General features: G+C 34.5%; 1 protein-coding gene across 10 annotated transcripts in view; it reads right to left on the bottom strand.

Annotated features, from left to right (window-relative positions):
• Positions 1-13,370, bottom strand: part of SYNRG (synergin gamma) — a 128,516-nt gene that overhangs the window by 72,288 nt on the left and 42,858 nt on the right. For all 10 annotated transcript variants that reach the window (XM_037810270.1, XM_037810272.1, XM_037810275.1 and 7 more), the window contains 5 exons: positions 13,096-13,292; positions 12,232-12,480; positions 10,894-11,027; positions 5,980-6,098; positions 5,740-5,802 (listed from right to left, as the gene is read on the bottom strand). In XM_037810270.1, coding sequence (XP_037666198.1) covers positions 5,740-5,802; positions 5,980-6,098; positions 10,894-11,027; positions 12,232-12,480; positions 13,096-13,292 — 762 coding nt within the window. The remainder of the gene's footprint in view (positions 1-5,739; positions 5,803-5,979; positions 6,099-10,893; positions 11,028-12,231; positions 12,481-13,095; positions 13,293-13,370) is intronic.

Genomic DNA, 13,370 nt, shown 5'->3' with positions numbered 1-13,370 from the left:
AATGATTTGGATGTTCTTTTTTACTTTTATTTTTTATTCTTATTCTGATTTCTTTCCGATGTAAGGAAAATGTTCAAAAATGGATTGGGGTGATGAATACAACTATATGATGGCACTGTGAACAACTGTACACCATGGATGACTGTACAGTATGTGAATATATCTCAATAAAACTGAACTTAATTTTTTAAGAAAATCAACCTGAGAGCACCTAAGAGTACCATTTTCATTCTGCTCATGCTTTTAATGTGGTATCTCCCTTCTACTGGACAAAAGCACCAGTCTCAGGACTTTTTCTCCCTATGGCTAGTAGGCCAAGCATACAATAGAATAAGAAATAAGGTGCTGGAAGTTCCAGAAGAGAGGCATATTAAAATAGTGGCCCTCTAAAGATAAAATGCACTACATGGTAAACAATAAGAAAAAATTAGTGGTGCCAACGAAATATGAGAAATTCTGCATGGAAATATTCAGGATGCGTAACACTGCTCAACTAGTCACTTTAAGATATCATTAGATACTATGTGGTCTTGGCTCAAATATATGGAGACATTAACTTGAAGGGAACTTTGATGAAATTTTTTAAAAAGGTATCTACTTCTTATTAGCAAAGCATTCTAGCTAAGGGCACATTTTAAAGCAGCTTCCCCCCATACGCCCCAATAAATAAGCTGAATCTCACAAGAAAAATCTCTGAATACTTGGGCCTTTCTTGAAAGCAGCCATCTCACTGTACCAGTGAGTACTTATTCTTATTTATTAAAATTCAAAAGGATATGGATTAATACTAACTCTTAAAATTTCAAAGGACATGATTTACATTTTAGTTTATATTGTGCTATTCTGAGGATAGGGGTACTGACAATTTCTGTTGCTGTTGTTGTTAGAAAGAATAGGTACTAATGTAATTCTCTAAATAATTAAATATGTTCAGTTAAGACACTGACAAAAGTCCGGGCCCATGATTGTTAACCACATTTCTATTCTTCATTACTCATGCATGAATTATATGATAGGATGCAGATGATCTCAGTTTTCTAATGGTTTCTGAAGATCTTCCATAAAATCCACTAGGGTTTACCCAGACATGCCAAACATAGCTATACCAACAACACTCACTATTCAGAAATACAACTGCCATTTCTAGAGACCTATAAATTAAAATACAAAATTTAATTTCCTCACCCATTTTTTAAAATTCTATTTTTTTTTTTCCTAAAAGTGAGCTGTGCCTCTACCACAGGTTTTACCCTTGGGAAGACGGTTGCTGCAAAGGAGAGGCTAGGCCTCCCTATGGTTGTGCCTAGGAGCCTCCTCCCGAATGCCTCTTTGTTGCTCAGATGTGGCCCTGTCTCTCTAGCTAAGCCAACTTGAAAGGTGAAATCACTGCCCTCCCCGCTACGTGGGATCAGACACCCAGGGGAGTGAATCTCCCTGGCAACGTGGAATATGACTCCCGGGGAGGAATGCAGACCCGGAATCGTGGGACGGAGAACATCTTCTTGACCAAAAGGGGGATGTGAAAGGAAATGAAATAAGCTTCAGTGGCAGAGAGATTCCAAAACGAGCCGAGAGGTCACTCTGGTGGGCACTCTTACGCACACTTTAGACAACCCTTTTTAGGTTCTAAAGAATTGGGGTAGCTGGTGGTGGATACCTGAAACTATCAAACTACAACCCAGAACCCATGAATCTCGAAGACAGCTGTAGAAAAATGTAGCTTATGAGGGGTGACAATGGGATTGGGAAAGCCATAAGGACCACACTCCACTTTGTTTAGTTTATGGATGGATGAGTAGAAAAATAGGGGAAGGAAACAAACAGACAAAGGTACCCAGTGTTCTTTTTTACTTCAATTGCTCTTTTTCACTCTAATTATTATTCTTGTTATTTTTGTGTGTGTGCTAATGAAGGTGTCAGGGATTGATTTGGGTGATGAATGTACCACTATGTAATGGTACTGTAAATAATCGAAAGTACGATTTGTTTTGTATGACTGAGTGGTATGTGAATATATCTCAATAAAATGAAGATTAAAAAAAAAAAAGTGAGCTGTGAAACATATGAGCTAGAAAGATGCGTTTAAAACTAAAATCTAATTCTTAAAATTGGCATATAAACTAACATAGGCTTAAATATATTGTGTTTCTATCATGATTTATACTTTGATATATCAAATGGAAAAAGGATGGAAAACAATGGAAGGTGATTTTTCCTTCTAATCTGTGGTACTTAACCAATTCACCAGTATAATTTATCAACACAGTGAAATCCATTTATTATCATTAGGGAAATTTTAGAAAGAGAGAAAGAGCATTCAGATTTTCTGTAGTTTATACTTTAAAGACATATCACTAAAAAGACTAAAGTCAATTTCACAAATTTACAGAAGTAGACATAAAACTTTTAAAAATCCCCCTAGAATTTTAGGCAAATGTATGACAGATTATATTATTTCTGTAAATGAAAGGGTAATAAGCATCCAATTTTATCGTACACCATACTCAATTTTTGATGTGCTGTTTTGAAAATACCTGTGAAATTGACACGTTTTGCTTTATTTTTAAAAAGAAATCGCCACAGCAAACTAAACTTACTGATGAATTATAAACTTTTCCACTAGAAATGTAAGCTGGGTAAAAGGGTTAAAAAGACATAAAAATGGGTGGGTTTACAAGTTCAAAAACAAAGGAAATTTTTAGCAAATAAATTATTTCCAGTCATTGGAAACTTGCATATCAGAAGGTACATTAAGCATATAATTTCATAGGTAGTTTTTCAGCTAAACTTTTGAATCCTCATAAGCTTCCCTCTCTGTCATTTTTAGGACCTAAAAACATCTCAAAAGAGATCACTTTTTGTGTTTTAAAACTTTAGCTTCTGTGTGGGACCAAAGGAAGAGATGTTTATTTGGTGTAAAATCTGTATTTTCTGTAGCATACTATATAATTTAACTTGTATGGTCAGTTTATTCAAATACCATAATCACATGGAACCTTGACTAGGGAGTGAGATCTTGTTGGTTTGTACAGGTTAGCATGAAGCTCCGATACAACCCAGAGTAATCTGGGTAGAGAATAAAAAGTATTTGCAAAACTCCCTTGAGGGACTGTTGGAAAATGTGGAAATATTAAACCTCCCCAGCTGGGGAATTCCTGATATTCTCGCAAGCATTGGGGACTACCAGCTTAGTAGGCCAAGACCTCAATTGTGGGGCTTGCCTTTATGAAGCTTGTTACTGCAAAGGAGAGGCTACGTCTACTCATAATTGTGCCAAAGAGTCACTCTTAGAGAACCTCTTTTGTTGCTCAGATGTGGCCTCTCTCTCTAAGCCAACTCATCAGGTAAACTCACCACCCTTCCTGCTACGTGGGTCATGACTCCCAGGGATGTAAATCTCCTTGGCAATGCAGGATGTGACTAATGGGGATGAGCATGGACCCTGCATCATGTGATTGAGAAAGCCTTCTGAACCAAAAAAGGGAAACAGAAATGAAACAAAATAAAGTTCCAGTGGCTGAGAGATTTCAAATGGAGTCGAGAGGTCATTCTGGAGGTAACTCTAATGCATTATATAGATATCCCTTTTTAGTTTGTAGTTTATTAGAATAGTTAGAAGGAAATATCTGAAACTGCAGAACTGCAATCCAGTATCCTTGATTCTTGAAGAGTGTATAACTAAATAGCTTATAAGGTGTGACTGTGTGATTGTGAAAACCTTATGGCTCACACTCCCTTGACCCAGTGAATGGACAACTGAATAGAAAAATGGGGACAAAAAGTAAAGGAATAATATGGGTGAGGAGGGGTATGGGATGTTTTGGGGGTTCTTTTTACTTTTATTTTTATTCTTATTTTTATTTCTTGGAGTAATGAGAATGTTCAAAAATTGTGATGAATGCACAACTATGTGATGATACAGTGAACAACTGTTTTACACTTTGGATATTTGTAAGATACGGGAATATATTTTAATAAAAAATGGTAAAAAAAATAAAAAATAAAAACAAACAAAAAATGAGATCACTTTTTGATAAAACTTCATTAAGAGTCTCACTTCTCTATACAAAATATTTTCTTCACCTACTTTTACGTTCTGGTTTACACTGAAAGGGTAGAAAAAAGGAAATACTATTAAACTCTGTCATTTATTAACCCAAGAAACCCACAGCCTTGAACATGATACCATACTATTCTTCATAAATTTGAAGATAAAGTCTCCACATACTTTGATGCGGTCAGGCCAAAGTATTTTTAATAAGACTATGAAAAGGCTATCATTTCATGAAGAATAATGAAATATATTTTCCTAAAATGAACAGTTAGCACCCCTGCTTGAAAGGCCTGACAGTTACAGTTGAGATAGGAATGAAAGCAAGCAAACAAAAATGACAAGAACAATGTAGGATTCTGTTAATAAAGGGATGAGTAAGGTACTGCTTACATTTCAGTACACCATTGTTTTTCCCCATTGTCTTTCATAGGAATAAAGCACATATCATACGATCATTAATACCATTATTACACAGAATCTTGATATTCAACCATGCTTGTTACTACAAGTTGCCTTGGCCCAAGAGTTGATGAAAGCATTGCTAATAGTAAATGAAAACTTGAACCAAAAGTTCCTCTGGGGCTTATCTTTGTATTCCTTGTACCTGACATAGGCACTGAGGAAGAAATAGTTATCACATCCTAAAGGCTTATGAAACACAAGGAAACATTTCAAAAACCTAAGAGCTGTCAAGGGATTGAATATTCTTAGAAGAGGTGTGGACTTCTCTTTTCAGAGATGTTTAAGCAGTACAGTTTCTACCACACCTACCTGACTTTCTGCCTTATCCCGGGCACGAGGATGGAAATAAATGATTAGTGAAGGATGTTCCAAGTTTGAGGATTCAGTACATAAAAGTGAAATGTGGTAATGTGCCCAGAAGGAAATCCTGATTAGTGTATACACATTTTTTAGTATGCACAGTTGAACTTTGGAGGACATCATTTAATCTATGCTTTACCTAAACCTTAAACATATTCATAGCAGGATTTAGCACAAACATAACTTTCAGTCTTTACATATTTGGTTCTAGAATTGTCATTCTATATTGCCTTCCACTCTATTTAAGCTGTTCTATCAGAGATGGGAACCACAAATGAACAGAAACACCTCTCACTTCATCTTTTTCATTAAATTGTAGCCAATCTTGGAAATCTTGAAATGTAAGACTGGTTGCTGCTTTTTGCACAGTTCACAGATTGCTTAAACTGTCAACAGGTCAAGTCTTGTTAAACATCTCTGAATTCACCTATAACAACCAAAAGTTGCCACAGTCCTTCATTTGATATAGGAGTCTAACTTGGTTTGAAGGCTTCCAGTATAAGGAAATGTATTATCTTCTGAGGAAACTGCACCCATTTTAGAAATCAATTCCCAATAACTGAACCACATTTTGACTTCTTACAATTTCCAGAGGCACAAAAAATAAGCGTTACCTCTCTTCCACAAGATAATTTCCCACTTAGTACCTATCATAGTATTTGTTAAAGGTAATAGGTACCCACTGAGGTTTTTTGAGTTAAAATATTTGTAGTTTGAATATCAATCATAATAATCCCTACTACAGCATATTTTTACCCTTTCAGTTTTTTCTCCTAAAACACAAACAATAAAATAAAGGGTGTCAATGAAAGAATCATCAAAAATCTTTTATTAATAATTCATTTAAGGAATCAAAAACTTACCCAAAGATTTACTCTCTATTGTCTGTTCGAGTTCTCTGAAAGCACTATATTTATCACCAGGTTCTACGATGAAAAGACAAAAACTCAATTAAGGTTTTACAAGGTTTTTCAAGAAGTAATAAGGCAGACCGGCTTTGTGAAACATACTTAACATACATTTTACACATTTAACATAAAAGGCCCCCACAACTTAGTTTAAGTGTTGTATTCCTAGGCTTATGAATTATGAACTGTTTTTACCTCCAAGTGGAACTGTATTTTCAGAAGACTTGTCAGCTGCAATTCCTTTAAATACAGCGTATTTATCCATCGAAGCCAATGCTTTAGTTCCAGGAAGCGGTATCAACAAAGAAGGGGCACTAAAAGGGAAAAAGAAACATTTCTCAATGCCTAGTACATTAAATTCTTCCATTTTCATCAATAGGAGCTTAGAATTAAAATGGCAAACAGGTACCTAATTAAAACCCATGACCCTTTGCTTTAAAAGTTAGAAACTATATACATATACTACAAATGACTAAAACAAAGTCCTTTTCCTTGGGGGGAAAAAAAAAAAAAAAAAATATATATATATATATATATATATATAGAGAGAGAGAGAGAGAGAGAGAGAGAGAGAGAGAGAGAGAGAGAGAGAGTGAAACAACACCCAAGCAATAAAAACTTTAACTCAAGAAAGTTCAGATCCACACTGAACATCTAACCATCTCTTTTAAGCTGTAATAATAAAGATTGGAATGACATTAGGAACAGGTTATCATAGAATTATGACCTCCTGAAATTTTAACTTTTGTCCATAAAATTGCAAAAGTGAACTGCTCCAAATATACCCAGTGTCAGAAAGGAACTGTATTTTAAAGTAAATTATGTTAACCTTAAAATAAATTATTCTTTAAAATGGGCCCAGAGTGTAGAGGCAGAATGTTAAGATAAAAATCTATTTATGAAATGTTGTTCAAGCCAAGATATAAACTGTTCTTTTAATCATATTGCATTGCTTACTGGAAGAAGTTCACACATCTGATAAGCAGCAGTAGAGTTAATACAATTTGCATTTTCACAAGGATCACAGCAGTGGTTCCAGAAGCTATCGTTGTAGCAAAACAACAATCACTTCAGAATTAGATAAAGATACCTTTGCCTGGGAACATATTTCTCACTGGATGAAAAAACAGTATAATGAGTACTATCAGTGTCGGTAATTCTTGCAAAGCTTAAATGCATACTATAAAAGCATTGCTTTTTTTTTTCTTATCAGACCCAGGCAGCTCCCTGGAAGAACAACCTTTACATATGAATGACTACATTCCACCATAGTTTGTGTCATTCAATACCATATGCACAAGTTCTATAAATGGATTTCTATTGAGTTCTTTGTCCTGGAGCAAAAACCTTTCCACAGTCATTTAAATCTTCTTATCAGTAGCCTACAAGCATGGCGAAAAAGCGCTCTCCCACATGCATGTTAATGGGGTCCATAGTGCTTTAGGACTTAGTGCCATCAAACACTACAGTGGAGGTATAATTTAAATTCACATCATTATAAAACCGCTGCCACCTATTTGATGTTGACAGATATAATAGGTAGTCATCTATACATTATAGGGGAGTTGTTTTAAAGTCCTATAAGTAATTAAACTATAGCTCATTATATAGAATATTACATAGAAATAAAGGTAATTGTCTTAGGAAAAAAAACACAAAATTGAACGATCCATTTGTTTTTAACAGCTTTCCAATTTTAGCTATAGTCTTTTAAAGCTCAAGCTTCAAATTGATAAAATCTTTCTACTAAGTCTGACATTTAATTGAATGTTATTAATCTTACAATTATATTCACAAAATTGGAAAAAAATAAGAGCATCTTCAGGATAATGAAGTACTGTTGAGTGAAGTCAATGAAATAAAATCCATTAAAAAAAAACCTATGACTCAGACTGTAATTTTATGCCTACTGGGAACGAATAATTCATTCTAGTTCTTTCTCTGAAGTTATTATTAAAGAAACCACTATAATTACCCTGGAAGTGTTTATGCCCATTTACACAATAGTCATTATATGTTCCAAACATGAAAACAATTATTTCTACTCTTTAATCCTACTGAAAGGTACTCAACTGAGAGCGCATATTGTTTTAAAATTTAAGAACCTGAACTCTATTGAAAGGCAAGAGTTTAGAGGGAGATTGCAGCCACCAACATAAGTACTTTGCTTTTTCTCTGGTAAATTCATTTACGTTTCACAATCATTCCATGTGGCTATGGTAGATGGTTTTACTAAGGTGCCTACCCTGCTAAATACACATATTTAAAAAGGAATATTTCAATCTCAGCAAAATAATACAACCTAACCAATCACTACATCTTAAGCCTTCTAGACCTTTTTTCTATTATCAATGTCCCATGTCTGTTTTGTTTATTATTATAGACTCCCAGTGACTGACAGTATTTCCTGGATGGATAAATGAATGATGTTGCTGTCTTTCAGACCTCCTTTCATGCCTTTTGCATTAGGCTTAATTGCTATCTTCCCTTTCACTTTGACATCCAGTCTAACACTAGGTCCAACCAGTATCTCAGATATATGTTTTTCAGTGCCTGGAAGTCTAAACTCAGAGAACCTCTCATCATCTCACAACAAGATTACCATAGCAGCTGAATTTATCCCACACACTTTAGCAAGAATCACTTTCATCATGCCATGTCTAGTTTCTCAAAAGCTATACACAAATCATAAGGCATCCCACAACTGGTGCCACCCTCAAATAATGTCATTTTCTCACAGGCTAACAATGCTCTTCACTCCAGCCTACTTCTAACACCTTATTTGCTTTTTCATCTTCTTTAACAGATACTTCCCATTTTTCTGCTTAAAAACATTGCCCAAAATGATCTCAGTGAGGCTTAGCTATTCATAACAAATCTTCTCTTAATATAAATTCACAATATGGAATATGGAATGTAAGATATCATAAACTAGAGAATTCATTATATATATAATTAAGCATCAACCCTAATATACAATCATAATGTATATTATCAGATAATGGAGGAGTTGTGTTTTTTGCTTCTGTATTTCTAGTGCCTACCCCAATGTCTGGCATAAAGAAGATGCTAAATAAATGTTTGATAAGTGAATAAACGAACAATGGAGTATGGATTCTCAGTCAAAAGCAAAATGTTTTCATTCAAGAAAAGCATGGAAGCAGTCAAATCAGAACTGTAAAAGGAACTTATCTGCAAAGCATGCCTACATATGAAGGTAAACAATTATGCAGAGATAATCCCCCACAAAATTGTGTAATACATGTATCTCAGGTCTAACCACCATCTTAAAAGTTTTCTACCCCCCCAAATTTTAATTTCATCTATTGAGAGATTTCTCTCCCCTCCCCAGAGGAATGAACCACCACTTTGATAAATTCAGTTTATAACTTGCATCCTATAATCCATCCAATCAAAAACCCTTTCCTAATTATGTATTAGAGGCTAAGCACTACATATATAAATGTGAAAGATCATCTTTAGGTACTTACAGTCTAGTGAGGGAGACAGTCAAGTAAAACAAATTTATACAGAGCACAGATATTCGTAGGTTACTATGGCAGTACAAAGGGTGGAGTCTCTAACTTGTTTTGGAGGTGGGGGAGTTGATGGAGAAGGGGTTTGGAAAAGCTTCCTATAGTAAACTGATTTTTTAACTGGAACTACAGTTAACTAGAGAGCAAAGAGGTAAGGGTTATTTCAGATGGAAGAAAACAATGTATAAAGGCCAGAAGCTTTGAAAGAGGCATTTTGCATGGCTGGAGTATAAGCTGCAGGGAAAGTGGCAAGTGTCAGAGAGAGGAGGCAGAGGAAGATCACCCAAGGCTTTTTTCCACACCATTCAGAGCAAACAGAGATGATGTTGTTAAAGGAGAAAGGAAAGAGCAAAAGATAAAATACATGTTTCTGATTTGGTAACTGGATCTGGTAATACCATTCACCAAGGCAGAGAACAATGACTTAACAAACTTATTTAGTTTTGACCAGAAAAACAATGAGTTTAATTGTATGCAGTGAATTTGAGATGCCTGTGGTATTTTATATAGGGATGCTTAGTTCCCTGTAGAACATACAAATTTTGTTCAAAGAAAGATCTGGGATAGAAATATCATTATGTGACTATAAGATTAATAATATATGTGCTGGTGGAGACGTCTTGGAAATTCCATTACTTTACAATCACAGTCCTCATAAGTTATTTAAATATTATGTAAATATATCACTTACATGTGTTTGATGTAGTCGTAAAATTAGGAGAATAATCTCTTTCTCCAATTTGTAATTCTCTCTAATGCTAATGCCTACCCAAGTTTTTGTTACTGCTTGTATGCAATATTGACTAAGAGATAATCCAATGGCTAAAATGGAAGAGATGAATGAAATTTCACCAACAGGAAAATAACAGAAATGAAATATGTATCCTGACAGAAACAAGTTCCAAAATTAAACAAAGAAATTCTTACTGCTTACTCAAAGTCTAGTGTGTTCCACTCTGTGAAAGAAGTATAAATATCTACTTAAAAATGAGATACAAAGGCGCTGACATAACTTACTGAATCTGTTATACCTATACGTTAAGCTACTACATAAAACATTAGAGAAATGTTTATGCAACTGTCTATGTAATAAAGTAACAGAAATCTGAAGGCTAAAAAGCCACTGATTGAAACATACATAAGATAGGAAGCTAGGAATAATCATGTTTAGATTTCTGAATTATGATTTCTATGGGAAAAAAAACAGTACATATTATAGAAATATCAAATTATATGCTCCTGACCAGAAAGTTTTTCAAAGTTGAAACCTGAACCTAAAACAAGATCATGAAGTCATCACTGCACAGGTACACTCAGCTATAATAAATCAGGTTTAGCTCAGGGAGAAGAAATGTTGGTAAGTAGGTATGCACTGGGAGAAAATGGTAGGAGGAGTTGAAGTTTAAGGTAGACAAAGGGGAAAGAAATCCAAAGAATGAAATATGAATAAAGGGTTAATCAAGGAAAGTATTAGAGAAAGGAGTCTCGGTTCCCTTATTTATATTCAGTCTTATCATTGTGGATACCTCTTTTTATTTAAATACAGTGTTAAATATATTCAACTCTTTTCTACCTGTTTCCATGCTGGGAATTATTTATTTTTGAAGAAGCAGGTAACTCTTGGAAATCACTGAATGAATCATCAAGGGATCCTGACTTTGAAGCATCTTGAAAATCTTGGAAGTCATCTTCTTCTGGCTTCATCACCTAGGTTTATAGAGGACATTTAAATTAAAAAAGCATCAAACTGATAAAATAGTTAACAAATCTCCAGTGGCCAGCCTCAAAGACTGAGTTTTAAATTTCCTGATTTATGTATAACTACCTAATTTCTGAAGAACATCCTCCATATATAACATCAACTTAAGTGCTAAAGGAAGGAATCCTGTTTTTAGACACTCTCCCGTAAAAATGATAAAAGATTGGTTTAAAGAGCTAATCTTTGCAATTTTTAAATAGCTAAATCACATCTGTTGGGTTATTAAAAACCTCCCATCTTTAAAAAAACATTATATACATGTGTGTAAATTACAAAAGTGATACAAGCTTGTTGTAACCAATCACATACACGTATAAAATAAATAGTGGACACTGACTCCTACTCCCATCCTCCAGAGGTAAGTACTGTCAACAGTTTGTTTTATAGAAAAATGAGTTTATACGACACTTATTGTTCTGCATTTTAAACAAATGTAATTCTATTACATGGACATCTTTCCAGACCATACATATAGATCTATCTCATTCATTTTAATGATCATATAGTTTACCACTGTATGGATGAACCAAAATTTATTTAATCTCTCTCATTCTGTTGGACATTTAGCTGTTCTTAATTTTTTATTCTCACAAACAATGCTACAACAAATATCCTTGTGTATCTTCGCTAATTCGAATTACTATTTCTGTGGAATAATAGTGTGACTGCTAGATCACGAGACAGGGACATTTAAATTTTGATAGCTATTGCCAAATCTGCCTCCCAAAAAGTCTATACCAACTTTTTCAGTTACTTTTTCCCTATATTCTCGTTGATACTACATTTTATAATTTCTTTAAGAATTTTTGCTAATCTGAGAAGCATAAAATAAACAGGTATTTTAAGCCAGTTCCTGAAATTCAGCAGTTTCCTGAAAATACAACTTCATCAGGTTTTAGGTTTAAAATATATATTATATATACTATAAGGAATTATAAATCTTTAGTTAAAATTCAAATATCTTCAGGCTTTTTTTAAATAATGAAGAACTAAATTATGTATTATTCTAATACTTCTTATTTTTCACCTTAAGGGTCCACCATGAAACAGTCATCTTTTCTATGCATCCCTGGTTTAAAAAAAGAAAAAAAAAGGTGCACAGATTCACTTTCAGGAATTATTTGGAATATCCTGCACAGCTTTTCCATTTACCTGATTGACAGGATAAGTTGGCAAGAAGCCACTGGGAGGCTGAGCCACAGCTCCACCCACTGGTCCAACAAGGTTAATGCCCATGACTGGCTGCCCGAGGTTGAGGGCCATGGAGCCTGCAGGGCCTGAAGGCATCACAGTCGGCTGACTCACTGGGGTAGGCAGGGTCACAGGAAAGCCAGTTAAAGTTGGAATAGGAGCTGCTGGGAACTGGCTTAAAGCATCAGGACTCAAGGCAGGAACCCCCCTCTACACAGAAGAGGAGGAAAATGGAAACATTTTAGGGGACTGCAAACCAAATGCAATCTAAATCAGGCAAACAGAAACCTAAGCATAAAATCTGTACCTCTGGTATGTTTCTACTGACTCTCTCAAAACTCACAAATTTGATACAAGAAAAAAGTAACAAGGTTAATGCAAACCTAATACTTAGCAAAGAAACTGCCAATACATATCAGTTCTGACATTTCCCTCTCTGAAGATTCTCGTTAATTCTCCATAAGCAAATAATTCAAAATCATTTTATAATATGAGAAAAACTACCAGACTGAGAATACTTTACCTAAGGAATTTTAAACAAGGACTTCAAAGGACAGAGAGAGTTATTTCATTTATCACTAACTTTCAAGTTCATAAAGGATACAGTTAGGCCAGAGAATATGACTATATTAAACAGTCTCTAAACAAAAGAATATTTTACAAGTATGTGCATCATAAGTTATGCATCTTTAAAGTCCTGTATCCTGAAAATGATCTAAATTGTAATGTGTAAGGAATTCTACACTGTTGTAGTCAATAAAGGTTTCATTTTCTTTCAAATTATATTGAAAAGTTATTTGGTTTAACTTAAGAAACATTGTCTACCTGTGTTACTGCTATCATAGCCAGAACAGTATAAAGTTCTTCTTTAGTAAGCTTGCCAGGTGTAGTTCGATTAGCTAAGGCCCATATCTGTCCAAGAGTTTCCCTGGGAAGTCCAGATGACATCAGAATGGGATAAAGTTTAGCAGTATCTACTCCAGTTGGAGTCACTGTGGTTTCTAAAATTTTCTTGTAAGTATCTACGACAGGAAAGACCAGATTACAAATGTAAACAAAGCACAAGTGACTGATCTTTTTGTTGTTATTGTTATTACTAT

This window comes from Choloepus didactylus, chromosome 18 (assembly GCF_015220235.1).
Source record: "Choloepus didactylus isolate mChoDid1 chromosome 18, mChoDid1.pri, whole genome shotgun sequence".
Classification (NCBI taxonomy): domain Eukaryota; kingdom Metazoa; phylum Chordata; class Mammalia; order Pilosa; family Megalonychidae; genus Choloepus; species Choloepus didactylus.
Note: the sequence above shows the minus strand (reverse complement) of the source record. Positions and strands in the feature narration are given on the sequence as shown.